The 16,344-nt window shown below is 45.8% G+C and overlaps 1 protein-coding gene across 1 annotated transcript in view; it reads left to right on the forward strand.

The window, feature by feature from the left end:
* The first annotated feature begins 6,373 nt into the window (after positions 1-6,373).
* Positions 6,374-16,344, forward strand: part of LOC124003565 (contactin-4-like) — a 45,576-nt gene continuing 35,605 nt past the window's right edge. The window contains exon 1 of the mRNA XM_046311922.1: positions 6,374-6,504. Coding sequence (XP_046167878.1) covers positions 6,450-6,504 — 55 coding nt within the window. The 5' untranslated portion in view covers positions 6,374-6,449. The remainder of the gene's footprint in view (positions 6,505-16,344) is intronic.

Raw genomic sequence — 16,344 nt, forward strand, 5'->3', positions numbered from 1 at the left:
GATAAGCGCTACTACTCAGGTCTCTCCATCTAGATCCTGTACTACTTTGCCGGTCCATCTACGCTGGACCGGTTCGGGTGCTACATGCAGTGCCTTGATAGACTCTGGGGCGGAGGGCTGTTTTATGGACGAAGCCTGGGCTCGGAAACATGACATTCCTTTCAGACAGTTAGGGAGCCCACGGCCATGTTCGCCTTGGATGGTAGTCATCTTCCCAGTATATTATTTGAAACACTACCTTTAACCCTCACAGTATCTGGTAACCACAGTGAGACCATTTCTTTTTTGATTTTTCGTTCACCTTTTACACCTGTTGTTTTGGGTCATCCCTGGCTAGTGTGTCATAATCCTTCTTTGATTGGTCTAGTAATTCTATCCTTTCCTGGAACGTTTCTTGTCATGTGAAATGTTTAATGTCTGCTTTTCCTCCTGTTTCTTCTGTCCCCACTTCACAGGAGGAGCCTGGTGATTTGACAGGATTGCCGGAGGAATATCATGATCTGCGCACGGTCTTCAGTCGGTCCAGAGCCAACTCCCTTCCTCCTCACCGGTCGTATGATTGTTGTACTGATCTCCTCGGGGTAGACTATACGTTTAACATCCGCGTAAGGTTCCGAGGATTATTTGTTGTGTCACCTGACGTCACTAAACAGTTCATTCCTCGCCGGGTAGACGGGTTTTTTTTTCAGAGAAGGGGCGCCCTGGGAGCCATTCTGTCCCAGCGCTCCCATAACGGTTAAGAATCCACCCTTGCGCGTATTTTTCTCATCAGCCTGTCGAGATTCTGGAGGAGCCAGGTGCTTTACTGATGTTGGAACTGCTCGCCATCCGTTTAGCCCTAGGCGAATGGCGACAGTGGTTGGAGGGGCGACGGGGCGTTACCTTTTGTCGTTTGGACTGACCATAAGAACCTTGAGTACATCGGGTTCTGCCCGACTTAATGCGCGTCAGGCTCGTTGGGCAGCTGTTTTTCAGGCATTTAGTTAATGATTTCTTATCGTCCGGGCACTAAGAAACAGCCTTTGCTTTTTGTCTCTTCAGTTCTTGATTTTTTCACCGTCCCGAGATTCATGTTCCCTGAGGGGCGTGTTGTCAGCGTTGAATGTCTAAAGGGAATTGAGAAACAGGTAAAGCAAGCACTCACTCACACTCCGTTCATTTCCGCTGCGCATTTGTCCTAGGAACCTTCAGTGATTTCGTTCCCGTTTCTACTCTTTCTAGGCCGTTCTTCAGTGGGCTCACTCTGCCCAGTTAGCTGGCCACCCACAGCTCTTACTTCTGTCAAGACTTGCTTCTAGTGGTCCGGTTCGCCAGCGTTTTTGGTGGCCTACTCAGGAGCGTGACACTCGTTTCCTGGCTGCTTGTTCGGACTGCGCGCAGACTAAGTCCGGTAACTTTCTTCCTGCTTCTGCTCCTGGCCTTGCTGGGTCTCAGTCTGTCCCCAGCCACCGCATCTCTCCTGCCCTTGATGTGTCTCAGTCTGTCCCCAGCCACCGCATCTCTCCTGGTCCTGTTCCTGCACTTGCTGTGTCTCAGTCTGTCCACAGCCACCGCCTCTCTCCTGTTCCTGGTCTTAGCCTTGCTGTGTCTCAGTCTGTCCCTAGTTGTTACTCTCCTGGCCTGTTTGGTCCTGATTGCTCTTATCTTACAGTTCTCTACCCGTGTCTCATTTTTATAATAGTAATTGCACTAGATTCTTCTTCATTGTTTCCCGTTGACAGTCCTGAGGAGAGGAGATGGGTTCTTTCTCGGACGTGCTGGACCGTTCGTTGATCAATGATTTCCTCCGTTTGCTGTTCTTCAGTGGGTTCCTCTGCCAAGTTAGCTGGTCATCCCGGTGAGTGGGGGCACTGTCATGCTTTTTGTCATAGATTGTCATGTCTTGTCCCTGTGCTTTCTCTTCTATTCGTTTCCCCCTGCTGCTCTTATTAGGTTCTTTCCTCCTCTCTCTCTCTCTCTATCTATCTCTCTTCTCGACCATCTCTCTCTCTCTCCTAGACTTCTCTTCCGGTCTGCTCTTTGTCTCGGGGAAGACTCTGATTCTCTCTCTGTCGTTAGGTTCCTGCTCCCAGCTGTTCCTCATTCTCCTAACTTCCTTCCGTTTACTCATTTCACACCTGTCCCCTATTTTGCCCTCTGATTAGAGTCCCTATTTCTCCCTCTGTTTCCGCTTCTGTCCAATTTTGGAGGGATCCTTGTTTGCTGTGCTGTGTTCTTGTTCCGTCGTGTTTTTGCCTTCATCAGATGCTGCAAGTGAGCAGGTGCCAATCAGACGGCCTGCGCCTTTCAGAAACGACCTGCAGTCTGTGGGCTTCTCCTGTTGTTCCCCTGGGCAGAATAGAGGATTTCTGTTATTCCTGTTTGGACATTACCTGTGAAAGAATTCAGGATTACCAGTCGTTTTCTGTTAAGACTGGAATAAACTCTGTTTCTGTTAAGTCGCTTTTGGGTCCTCATTCACCTGCATAACACAAAGAGGGCTCGACAATGCCTATTCCCCCTCCGGAGGCTAGAATTATTTGGCATGGGACTTCAGATCCTCAAAAGGTTCTACAGCTGTACCATCGAGAGCATCCTGACAGATTGTATGACTGCCTGGTATTGGCAACTGCTCCCAGGGCATCCGACCTGTGCAAGGCACAGATCTTCGTGCGTCCATCCTGGCCCAGTGTCATTACTGGGTCGAGCTTCTTCCATCCATCACCTCTATACCAGGTGGTGTCAGAGGATGACCCTAAAAATTGTCAAAGACTCTAGCCACCCAAGTCATAGACCTTTCTCTCTGCTACCGCATGGCAAGCAGTACGGGAGCATCAAGTCTGCGAGCAAAAGGCTCCTTAACAGCTTTTACCCCCCAAGCCAAAGATTGCTGAACAGTTAGTCAAATGGCTATTTGCATTGACCACCTTATTTTATTACTATTTATGTAATTTTTTGCACATGCTCGATGTACACACACTGGAATCTAACCGCACACTCACCGCACACTCACACATACTACACTGACACTCCAGCACACACTCACACACATATACAAACAAACACGCACAAAACACACACAAAACTCACATGCATATTGACTCCACACACACACACAAACACAACATGATCAAAAGTATGTATACACCTGCTTCTTCCACACCGAGCTTGACAAACTGTTGCCACAAAGATTTCTGTATGGCCTTTGCTTTTTCACAGGGGCATTGTCATGATGAAAAAGGAAGGGGCCTTCCCCAAACTGTTGCCACAAAGTTGGAAGCACAAAATCATCTAGAATGTCATTGTATGCTGTAGCGTTAAGATTTCCCTTCACTGGAATTAAGGGGCCTAGCCCGAACCATGAAAACCAGCCACAGACCATTATTCCTCCTCCACCAAACTTTACAGTTGCCACTATACATTGGGGCAGGTAGCGTTCTCCTGGCATCCGCCAAACCAATATTTGTCTGTCAGACTGCCAGATGGTAAAGCGTGATTCATCACTCCAGAGGACACGTTTCCACTGCCCCAGAGTCCAACGGCGGTGAGCTCTACACCACTCCAGCCGGCGCTTGGCACTGCGCATGGTGATTTTAGGCTTGTGTGTGCCTTCTCGGCCATGGAAACCCATTTCTTGAAGCTCCCGATTTAACATTTATTGTGTTGACGTTGCTTCCGGAGGCAGTTTGGAACTCAATAGTGAGTGTTGCAACCAAGGACAGACGTTTGTTATGAGTAATGCGCTTCAGCACTCTGCGGTCCCGTTCTGTGAGCTTGCGTGGCCTATCGTGTTTTTGCTCCTTGACGTTTCCACTTCACAGCACTTACAGTTGACCGGGGCAGTTCTAGCAGGGCAGAAATTTTTACAAACTGACTTGTTGGAAAGGTGTCATCATATTACGGTGCCACGTTCAAAGTCACTGACCTCTTCAGTAAGGCCATTCTACTGCTAATGTTTGTCTATGGAGATTGCATGGCTGTGTGCTTGATTTTATACACCTGTCAGCAATGGGTGTGGCTGAAATAGCCAAATCCACTAATTTGAAGGGGTGCCCACATATTTTTCAATATATAGTGTACATTCACATTCATTCACACTCTTCACATATGCTGCTGCTACTTTTTGTTTATAATCTACTGTATGCCTAGTCACTTTACCCCTACCTTCATGTCCATATTACCTCAATTACCTTGACTAATCCATATCCCTGATCTTTGACTCTGTACCGCTTGTATATAGTCTTGTTATTGTTTTTATAAAGTGTTTTATAGAGTTTATTTAAAGCATTTTTCCTACTTTTTTTCAACTTTGCATTGTTGTTCAAAGGACAACTCCACCTAAAACAATAGTTTGGTATTTGTTTTATTGGTCCGATATTGACATAGTCCCAAATTGTTTTTCTTGTCGGCAACCAAGTTTTCAAGATAATGTAACTTTCAGAATACAGAAATCATACCTGTATGATGCTGCGTTTTGCATCATATGGTGATGATTTCTGTATGATTTCTGTACTTGTAACAATGGTCTTGTAGTAAGCACTTATCGGTAAGGTATACCTGTTGTATTCGGCGCACGTCACAAATAAATTGTGATTTGATTATATTATATATTATTTCTGAAATGTACTGCACCAATCACATTTTATTGGTTGCCTAAACATATTTAGCAAATGTTATTGCGGGTGTAGCAAAATGCTTGTGCTCCTAGCTCCAACAGTCCAGTAATATCTAACTAAAATAAGCAAGCAAATTGTTCGACTACAGATAGCAAAACTGAAGTTCAATGCTATGATACTCTCCCTCTTAACATACTGCTTGGCTAGTTGGGCCTAAGCTTGCTGTACAAAATTAAAACCAATTCAGTCTGTCTACAAACAGGCTCATAAAGTGCTTGATAGAAAGCTCAATAGCCATCAACACTGTTACATCTTCAGAAACCACGAGCTTCTGAGTTGGGAAAATCTTGTGCAATACACTGACGAATGTCTTGTATTCAAGTTCCTAAATGACCTGCTTCCCCCTCCACTTAGTACTTTTGTTAACTCAAACCCATGGTAGCAGATCCACAAGTTCTGCCGTGAGAGGTGAGTGTATAGTTCCCTTAAGGAAAAGCAGGCAATCTTCTTTCTCTGTTAGAACTTCCCATGTCACACTGCCATCAGACACACACAACTGCACCACCTATCACATCTTCACAAAAAAACATAAATACATGGCCAAGGGCCAATCAGATTTGTGAACCTAGCTGTGTATTGCAGCTCTCCATGTTGTCTGTTGTCTGTAGCTTGTGAGGTATGGAAACAAAGTGTTTCTTTTCTGGATTTTGTTTTGTTGCTTTATGTGTTATGTTGCTCTGTCTGCGTGCTACGTGTTGCTTGTCCTATGTTGCTCTGCTTGTGCTCACTGCTCATTGTTTGTCTGCATTGTTATTGTTATTGTGATTGTTTTTAATAACCTGCCCAGGGACTGCGATTGAAAATTAGCCGGCTGGCTAAAACCGGCAATTTTACTGAAATGTTGATTAATGTGCACTGTTTCTATAAAAATAAACTCAATATTAAAATAACAATATTCATTCAAACGTCTCCCATTCAAACATCTCCCATTAGGCCTATTAATACTCCGGCAAATAAATACCTGATACCGGCACAATATAATGTCTATTGTTATTGATACCCGACCCTCTGTCTGGAACTGCTGATCAGAGCCTGTAAATGGAATGTGTATAGCAGCAAGACTTTGCTTTTAGAATTCACAGCAGTAACAGTTCCCTCATGATTCATAGAGGATATCGTCTCTGTCTGTGTCCGCTCTGTTTTGAAGTGGATTGAATGCCTTTCCACTATGTGGATTGCTCTCTCTAGTTCTCTCAATAGAGGGCTGTTTAATTTAATATGTCTCACCACGCTGTCTTATTCCCTGCCCTTTAAAAGTCTCACATCGAACACCTCCCCAGCACATCCTTTTCATGGATATATGGGGAGAGAAATGCATGCAGATCTGTATATGCTTCACATTATTTTCAGTGTAAATGTGTTGAACCAACAATAGTTTGAGAGAAATCTAAACATTGCCTTTGGCAGGGGGGCTGTGCTGCTCATCGGTTGCTGCTGTAAGCCTTGAATCTTTTTTCTCGCTCCCTTGACTTGTGCTCCGGGGAGATATTGTAGCAGCAGAATGTATACACCAAATATCATCTCCCATGGATAAGCTGCTAGCTGCCCCTCAGGGACAGGGTCTTGGCTCTGCTTATTAGATGAATGAATTGTTAATGGCTCACTGATTTTCCTCAAGTTCCAGTTACGTTTTTCAACAGGCTCAGTGTATATTGCAAAAGGATTGTTGCCGCATTGCCCATTTCATCTTTTCTCCTTCCACAGCTAAAAGGAGCAGAGTTTACACAGGAAATATTCTACTCTCACTGGCAATTGGATGGGAGAAAAGAAAATCTTTGACCTTGGAAATTGAAGATGTTGTTGCCATGGGAACTGTTAATCCTTCTGTCACTCAAGGTCTGCCTTGCTGGTAAGATGGCCCCCAAGTCGCCGTTGATACCACACCTGATCTGCACACTCATCTCTTGCATGTCTGTGTTATCCTTTCCTTATCTCTTCAAAAAGTATCATGCCATTCTCACCCAGGTTGCATGCTGTTAGAGATTTACCACTGGTATTATTATTGTGTGTGGATGTATGTATGTGTATATATATATATTTTTTTTCACCTTTATTTAATCAGGTAGGCTAGTTGAGAACAAGTTCTCATTTACAACTGCGACCTGGCCAAGATAAAGCATAGCAGTGTGAACAGACAACAACACAGAGTTACACATGGAGTAAACAATTAACAAGTCAATAACACAGTACAGAAAAAAAAGGAACAAAAAAGAGAGTCTATATACATTGTGTGCAAAAGGCATGAGGAGGTAGGCGAATAATTACAATTTAGCAGATTAACACTGGAGTGATAAATGATCAGATGGTCATGTACAGGTAGAGATACTGGTGTGCAACAGAGCAGAAAAGTAAATAAATATAAACAGTATGGGGATATGGTAGGTAAATTGGGTGGGCTATTTACCGATAGACTATGTACAGCTGCAGCAATCGGTTAGCTGCTCAGATAGCAGATGTTTGAAGTTGGTGAGGGAGATAAAAGTTTCCAACTTCAGCGATTCATATCATTTTCCCTAACCCTAACAGCACTCCCCTAATTGGAGTAACTAATGGACAACAACACTTAGGCTTCTACTTCCAGCTTATACATACTATATAGATATTTTACAGACACAGTATATATTACATTAGTTGTCTTAGGTTTGATTTTAGTCCAATCCCTCAACCCCTCTCATCTATCTCTATCTACTGTGCTGTTGTGTTTCACAAAAGTTCTGAACCTTTCTATTCTCAAAGATTCTACAGATTGTAAATTAAACATAAACATTTTTGCTAGTATTGTTATATAATTGATCGATTGACTGACTTTTGAAATCACTCAGTAGTGCTATTTGCAGAGTTAGCTCAAGGTAAATTCTTCAGCCATTCCTGAACCTGCGACCAAAAACAAGCTAGTTAAGGACAGTAGCAAAACAAATGATCTAATGATTCTGTCTCTTCGCAGCAAAATCTGCAGAGCTGGGATGGTTGTTGCCTCCATATATATAACATTCTATTGGTTGCAAGTTCTTTGTATAATTTAAATGGAAAAACTCCATGTTGAATCCAGCGTTGTTTTAGGTGTCAGTTCATGAACCATGTGCCATGGAATCGGTACATCAAAAATCTCTTCCCAACTGTTATGCAATCTGTATGGCACAGCTGTCAATTCTTTAGTCCTTAAATCAAACGGGTATATTTCTTTTATTTATCACAATTTTCTTAAACCAATTTTGGCCTTTAATACACGGCCGACAGACAAGTTCCTTACTTTCTCCTCCTTCCACTTGCTGCTTCCATTTTTTGCGGTAATGATGCAATTAATTAGTTGTAATTTTGGACAGAGCAGATATTTCCATATAGTTTTGTTAGCTGCATGTGTGACAACTCCACCAGTCTTTTTTATGATATAATTTGAAAAGATTATACCGTTTCTAAACATTGGTTAAAAAATGTTTGTTTTAATCGTGTGTCAAACTTGAAGTGAAAGTTGTAGAGTTTGTGATGAATTCACAATGGTTTCTATCCTGCTAATCTATGTTGTATTTCTCATTCTTCATGTCATATGTCCCACTTCTTACTGGTACTGTATCTCCTTGTACAATGGGATTAACACTTCCTTATCCTTCTATATCTCGCCCTCTGCCAAAACACTCAACACACAACTAACTGTAAGGTCCCAATTGCTAACCTGAATTCCTATTCCATACACCTGAGTGACCTGGTAAAGGCAGAGCTCTGGAGTTTCAATAGAGCCTAGTACCTCCCACACAGTTATGTCATAATACTGTTAGCGTATTATGAACTATCTACAGAAATAGGAGACGTTTGAAGTTGACAGGCATTTCTGACAGATATAAATGGAAGTCAAGCCGAATGTTTACAAGTCATCAGACAAATGTATTTACATTTATACAGTGTATGGAGCAGGTGGCCATTGTGTTGTTTCCTATTCTTCCATCTCCATTTATTTAGCATTTTGTCTTAAGTCAGCACTTTCTCAGGGACACCTATGGATCTAGGCAGCCTGGAAAGGGAAACAGTATGAGGAGGAGGTAACAGAATGAGGAGAGGGTAAGAAAATGAGGAGGGGGTGACGGAATGTGGAGGATGGGGTGACAGAATGAGGAGGTGGGGGTGACGGAATGTGGAGGAGGGGGTGACAGAATGAGGAGGAGGGGATGACGGAATGAGGAGGAGGGGATGACGGAATGAGGAGGAGGGGGTGACAGAATGAGGAGGAGGGGGTGACAGAATGAGGAGGAGGGGGTGAAGGAATGAGGAGGAGGGGGTGACGGAATGAGGAGGAGGAGGGGATGACGGAATGAGGAGGAGGAGGGGATGACGGAATGAGGAGGAGGGGATGACAGATTGAGGAGGAGGGGATGACGGATGATGAGGAGGGGGTGACAGAATGAGGAGGAGGGGATGACGGAATGAGGAGGAGGGGGTGACGGAATGAGGAGGAGGGGGTGACGGAATGAGGAGGAGGGGGTGACGGAATGAGGAGGAGGGGATGACGGAATGAGGAGGAGGGGATGACGGAATGAGGAGGAGGGGGTAACGGAATGTGAAGAAGTTTATGTATTTTCCCCATCATTGAGTTAGCATTTACATACATGCATGTATAATTTATATTCAGTGTGCATGTTTAGTTTGAGGAGGGTGACTGCAAGCCAGGGTGACTTCTCTCAAACTTACATGAAGCTTTTCCCAGGTCGAATAGACAAGCTATAAAAGGTTCATTAATTTATTTCATTTAAAGCACATCGGGAAATGAAGCACCTCCCTTCGAGGCTGGTAAAAAAAAGGAGGCCTTCACCTTAGGCGATGCTTCTCCCCCAAACTCTCATTAGGGTGATGATGCGGGAGGGACTACTTCTCTTTGTCCTAGTCGTCAAGGTTAGAGACCATATGAAATAAAAAATAAAAAAACAGGTGATTTTCAAAGGGGACATAAGAAAATGTGACTGTAGCTGTGAAAAGCCACCAGGATAGTGTACCCTACTGTATATCTCAACACCAAGATAGTGTACCCTACTGTATATCTCAACACCAGGATAGTGTACCCTACTGTATATCTCAACACCAGGATAGTGTACCCTACTGTATGTCTCAACACCAGGATAGTGTACCCTACTGTATGACTCAACACCAGGATAGTGTACCCTACTGTATGTCTCAACACCAGGATAGTGTACCCTACTGTATATTTCATCACCAGGATAGTGTACCCTACTGTATGACTCAACACCAGGATAGTGTACCCTACTGCATATCTCAACACCAGGATAGTGTACCCTACTGTATGTCTCAACACCAGGATAGTGTACCCTACTGTATATCTCAACACCAGGATAGTGTACCCTACTGCATATCTCAACACCAGGATAGTGTACCCTACTGTATGACTCAACACCAGGATAGTGTACCCTACTGTATGTCTCAACACCAGGATAGTGTACCCTGCTGTATATCTCAACAGCGGGATACTGTAGCCTACTGTATGTCTCTACACCATGATACTGTACCCTACTGTATGTCTCTACACCAGGATACTGTAGCCTACTGTATGTCTCTACACCGGGATACTGTAGCCTACTGTATGTCTCTACATCAGGATACTCTAGCCTACTGTATGTCTCAACACCAGAATACTGTTGCCTACTGTGTGTTTCTACACCAGGATACTGTAGCCTACTGTGTGTGTCTACACCAGGATACTATAGCCTACTGTTTGTCTCTACACCGTGATACTGTAGGCTACTGTATGTCTCTACACTGGGATACTGTAGCCTACTGTGTGTGTCTACACCAGGATCCTGCAGCCTACTGTATGTCTCTACACCGGGATACTGTAGCCTACTGTATGTCTCTACACCAGGATACTGTAGCCTACTGTGTGTCTACACCAGGATACTGTAGCCTACTGTGTGATTCTATACCAGGATACTGTAGCCTACTGTATGTCTTTCCACCAGGATAATGTAGGCTACTGTATGTCTCTACACCAGGATACTGTAGCCTACTGTGTGTGTCTACACCAGGATCCTGCAGCCTACTGTATGTCTCTACACCAGGATACTGTAGCCTACTGTGTGTCATTTACATTTACATTTAAGTCATTTAGCAGACGCTCTTATCCAGAGCGACTTACAAATTGGTGCATTCACCTTATGACATCCAGTGGAACAGTCACTTTACAATAGTGCATCTAAATCTTAAAGGGGGGGGAATACTTATCCTATCCTAGGTATTCCTTAAAGAGGTGGGGTTTCAGGTGTCTCCGGAAGGTGGTGATTGACTCCGCTGTCCTGGCGTCGTGAGGGAGTTTGTTCCACCATTGGGGGGCCAGAGCAGCGAACAGTTTTGACTGGGCTGAGCGGGAGCTGTACTTCCTCAGTGGTAGGGAGGCGAGCAGGCCAGAGGTGGATGAACGCAGTGCCCTTGTTTGGGTGTAGGGCCTGATCAGAGCCTGGAGGTACTGAGGTGCCGTTCCCCTCACAGCTCCGTAGGCAAGCACCATGGTCTTGTAGCGGATGCGAGCTTCAACTGGAAGCCAGTGGAGAGAACGGAGGAGCGGGGTGACGTTAGAGAACTTGGGAAGGTTGAACACCAGATGGGCTGCGGCATTCTGGATGAGTTGAAGGGGTTTAATGGCACAGGCAGGGAGCCCAGCCAACAGCGAGTTGCAGTAATCCAGACGGGAGATGACAAGTGCCTGGATTAGGACCTGCGCCGCTTCCTGTGTGAGGCAGGGTCGTACTCTGCGGATGTTGTAGAGCATGAACCTACAGGAACGGGCCACCGCCTTGATGTTGGTTGAGAACGACAGGGTGTTGTCCATGATCACACCAAGGTTCTTAGCGCTCTGGGAGGAGGACACAATGGAGTTGTCAACCGTGATGGCGAGATCATGGAACGGGCAGTCCTTCCCCGGGAGGAAGAGCAGCTCCGTCTTGCCGAGGTTCAGCTTGAGGTGGTGATCCGTCATCCACACTGATATGTTTGCCAGACATGCAGAGATGCGATTCGCCACCTGGTCATCAGAAGGGGGAAATGAGAAGATTAGTTGTGTGTCGTCTGCATAGCAATGATAGGAGAGACCATGTGAGGTTATGACAGAGCCAAGTGACTTGGTTTATAGCGAGAATAGGAGAGGGCCTAGAACAGAGCCCTCGGGGACACCAGTGGTGAGAGCGCGTGGTGAGGAGACAGATTCTTGCCACGCCACCTGGTAGGAGCGACCTGTCAGGTAGGACGCAATCCAAGCGTGGGCCGCGCCGGAGATGCCCAACTCGGAGAGGGTGGAGAGGAGGATCTGATGGTTCACAGTATCGAAGGCAGCCGATAGATCTAGAAGGATGAGAGCAGAGGAGAGAGAGTTAGCTTTAGCAGTGCGGAGCGCCTCCGTGATACAGAGGAGAGCAGACTCAGTTGAATGACTAGTCTTGAAACCTGACTGATTTGGATCAAGAAGGTCATTCAGAGAGAGATAGCGGGAGAGCTGGCCAAGGACGGCACGTTCAAGAGTTTTGGAGAGAAAAGAAAGAAGGGATACTGGTCTGTAATTGTTGACATCGGAGGGATCGAGTGTAGGTTTTTTCAGAAGGGGTGCAACTCTCGCTCTCTTGAAGACGGAAGGGACGTAGCCAGCGGTCAGTGATGAGTTGATGAGCGAGGTGAGGTAAGGGAGAAGGTCTCCGGAAATGGTCTGGAGAAGAGGGGAGGGGATAGGGTCAAGCGGGCAGGTTGTTGGGCGGCCGGCCGTCACAAGACGCGAGATTTCATCTGGAGAGAGAGGGGAGAAAGAGGTCAGAGCACAGGGTAGGGCAGTGTGAGCAGAACCAGCGGTGTCGTTTGACTTAGCAAACGAGGATCGGATGTCGTCGACCTTCTTTTCAAAATGGTTGACGAAGTCATCTGCAGAGAGGGAGGAGGGGGGAGGGGGAGGAGGCTTCAGGAGGGAGGAGAAGGTGGCAAAGAGCTTCCTAGGGTTAGAGGCAGATGCTTGGAATTTAGCGTGGTAGAAAGTGGCTTTAGCAGCAGAGACAGAGGAGGAAAATGTAGAGAGGAGGGAGTGAAAGGATGCCAGGTCCGCAGGGAGGCGAGTTTTCCTCCATTTCCGCTCGGCTGCCCGGAGCCCTGTTCTGTGAGCTCGCAATGAGTCATCGAGCCACGGAGCGGGAGGGGAGGACCGAGCCGGCCTGGAGGATAGGGGACATAGAGAGTCAAAGGATGCAGAGAGGGAGGAGAGGAGGGTTGAGGAGGCAGAATCAGGAGATAGGTTGGAGAAGGTTTGAGCGGAGGGAAGAGATGATAGGATGGAAGAGGAGAGAGTAGCGGGGGAGAGAGAGCGAAGGTTGGGACGGCGCGATACCATCCGAGTAGGGGCAGTGTGGGAGGTGTTGGATGAGAGCGAGAGGGAAAAGGATACAAGGTAGTGGTCGGAGACTTGGAGGGGAGTTGCAATGAGGTTAGTGGAAGAACAGCATCTAGTAAAGATGAGGTCGAGCGTATTGCCTGCCTTGTGAGTAGGGGGGAAGGTGAGAGGGTGAGGTCAAAAGAGGAGAGGAGTGGAAAGAAGGAGGCAGAGAGGAATGAGTCAAAGGTAGACGTGGGGAGGTTAAAGTCGCCCAGAACTGTGAGAGGTGAGCCGTCCTCAGGAAAGGAGCTTATCAAGGCATCAAGCTCATTGATGAACTCTCCGAGGGAACCTGGAGGGCGATAAATGATAAGGATGTTAAGCTTGAAAGGGCTGGTAACTGTGACAGCATGGAATTCAAAGGAGGCGATAGACAGATGGGTAAGGGGAGAAAGAGAGAATGACCACTTGGGAGAGATGAGGATCCCGGTGCCACCACCCCACTGACCAGAAGCTCTCGGGGTGTGCGAGAACACGTGGGCGGACGAAGAGAGAGCAGTAGGAGTAGCAGTGTTGTCTGTGGTGATCCATGTTTCCGTTAGTGCCAAGAAGTCGAGGGACTGGAGGGAGGCATAGGCTGAGATGAACTCTGCCTTGTTGACCGCAGATCGGCAATTCCAGAGGCTACCGGAGACCTGGAACTCCACGTGGGTTGTGCGCGCTGGGACCACCAGATTAGGGTGGCCGCGGCCACGCGGTGTGGAGCGTTTGTATGGTCTGTGCATTGAGGAGAGAACAGGGATAAACAGACACATAGTTAACAGGCTACAGAAGAGGCTACGCTAATGCAAAGGAGATTGGAATGACAAGTGGACTACACGTCTCGAATGTTCAGAAAGTTAAGCTACGTAGCAAGAATCTTATTGACTAAAATGATTAAAATGATACAGTACTGCTGAAGTAGGCTAGCTGGCAGTGGGTGCGTTGTTGACACTACACTAATCAAGTCGTTCCGTTGAGTGTAATAGTTTCTACAGTGCTGCTATTCGGGGCTAGCTGGCTAGCTAGTAGTGTTGTTTACGTTACGTTGCGTTAAAAGAACGACAATAGCTGGCTAGCTAACCTAGAAAATCGCTCTAGGCTACACAATTATCTTTGATACAAAGACGGCTATGTAGCTAGCTATGTAGCTAGCTACGATCAAACAAATCAAACCGTTGTACTGTAATGAAATGAAATGAAAATGTGATACTACCTGTGAATGCGACCGGGTTGTTGAGTTCTATTCAGAAGACGTTGGCTAGCGTTGGCTAGCTGTTGGCTAGCTAGCAGAGTCTCCTACGTTAAGGACGACAAATAGCTGGCTAGCTAACCTCGGTAAATTAAGATAATCACTCTAAGACTACACACTCTAAACCTAAACAACACAATTATCTTGGAACGAAGATACGAAGACAGCAAAGACAGCTATGTAGCTAGCTAACACTACACTGATCAAGTCGTTCAGTTGAGTGTAATAGTTTTCCCAGTGCAGCTAATCAGTGGACGTTAGCTAGCTGGCTAGTGAAGACTACGTTAGGACGGCGAAATACGATAGTTACGCAATTATCTTTGATACAAAGACGGCTATGTAGCTAGCTGAGAAGAAATTGCTAAGATTAGACAAATCAAACCGTTGTGCTATAATGAAATATAATGAAATGTAAAAAGTTATACTACCTGCGGGAGCGAAGCGCCGATGCGACCACTCGCACCAAACCGGAAACCGTGTCTACACCAGGATACTGTAGCCTACTGTATGTCTCTACACCGGGATACTGTAGCCTACTGTATGTCTCTACACCAGGATACCGTAGCCTACTGTGTGTCTACACCAGGATACTGTATCCTACTGTATGTCTCTACACCAGGATACTGTCGGCTACTGTATGTCTCTACACCAGGATACTGTAGCCTACTGTGTGTGTCTACACCAGGATACTGTAGCCTACTGTGTGTGTCTACACCAGGATACTGTAGCCTACTGTGTGACTCTACACCAGGATACTGTAGCCTACTATATGTCTGTACACCGGGATACTGTAGCCTACTGTATGTCTCTACACCGGGATACTGTAGGCGTTTGCATGTGTCTACACCAGGATACTGTAGCCTACTGTATGTCTCTGCACCGGGATACTGTAGCCTACTGTATGTCTCTACACCGGGATACTGTAGCCTACTGTATGTCTCTACACCGGGATACTGTAGCCTACTGTATGTCTCAGCACTGGGATAATGTAGCCTACTGTATATAGGATAGGTTAAGTAATCCCTCTCACCCCACCCCCCTAAGTTTTAGATGCACTCTGACTGTCCCACTGGATGTCATAATAATTTGTAGCCTACTAAATGATTTAAATGTAATGTAAAAAATGTATGTCTTTACACCGCGATACTGTAGCCTACTGTATGCCTCTACACCGGGATACTGTTGGCTACTGTTTGTCTCTACACCGGGATACTGTAGCCTAATGTATATGTCTACACCAGGATACTCTAGCCTACTGTATGTCTCTACACCGGGATACTGTAGCCTACTGTATGTCTCTACACCGGGATACTGTAGGCGTTTGTATGTGTCTACACCAGGATACTGTAGCCTACTGTATGTCTCTACACCGGGATACTGTAGCCTACTGTATGTCTCTACACCAGGATACTGTAGCCTACTGTGTGTGTCTACACCAGGATACTGTAGCCTACTGTGTGATTCTACACCAGGATACTGTAGCCTACTGTATGTCTCTACACCGGAATACTGTAGCCTACTGTATGTCTCTACACCGGGATACTGTAGGCGTTTGTATGTGTCTACACCAGGATACTGTAGCCTACTGTATGTCTCTGCACTGGGATACTGTAGCCTACTGTATGTCTCTACACCAGAATACTGTAGCCTACTGTATGTGTCTACACCAGGATACTGTAGCCTACTGTATGTCTCTACACCGGGATACTGTAGCCTACTGTTTGTCTCAGCACTGGGATAATGTAGCCTACTGTATGTCTTTACACCGCGATACTGTAGCCTACTGTATGTCTCTACACCAGGGTACTTTAGCCTACTGTATGTCTCTACACCAGGGTACTTTAGCCTACTGTATGTCTCTACACTAGGGTACTTTAGCCTACTGTATGTCTCTACACCAGGGTACTTTAGCCTACTGTATGTCTCTACACCAGGGTACTTTAGCCTACTGTATGAATAGTGAAGATTGTTAGTTCTGTTGGAAGGGACTTTAACCATTGTGGGAATGATAGCTACATTTCCGTGGAGTTAATTAGATTAACATGGGGTAATTA

The sequence above is a fragment of the Oncorhynchus gorbuscha genome, linkage group LG18 (genome assembly GCF_021184085.1).
Source record: "Oncorhynchus gorbuscha isolate QuinsamMale2020 ecotype Even-year linkage group LG18, OgorEven_v1.0, whole genome shotgun sequence".
Taxonomy (NCBI): Eukaryota; Metazoa; Chordata; class Actinopteri; order Salmoniformes; family Salmonidae; genus Oncorhynchus; species Oncorhynchus gorbuscha.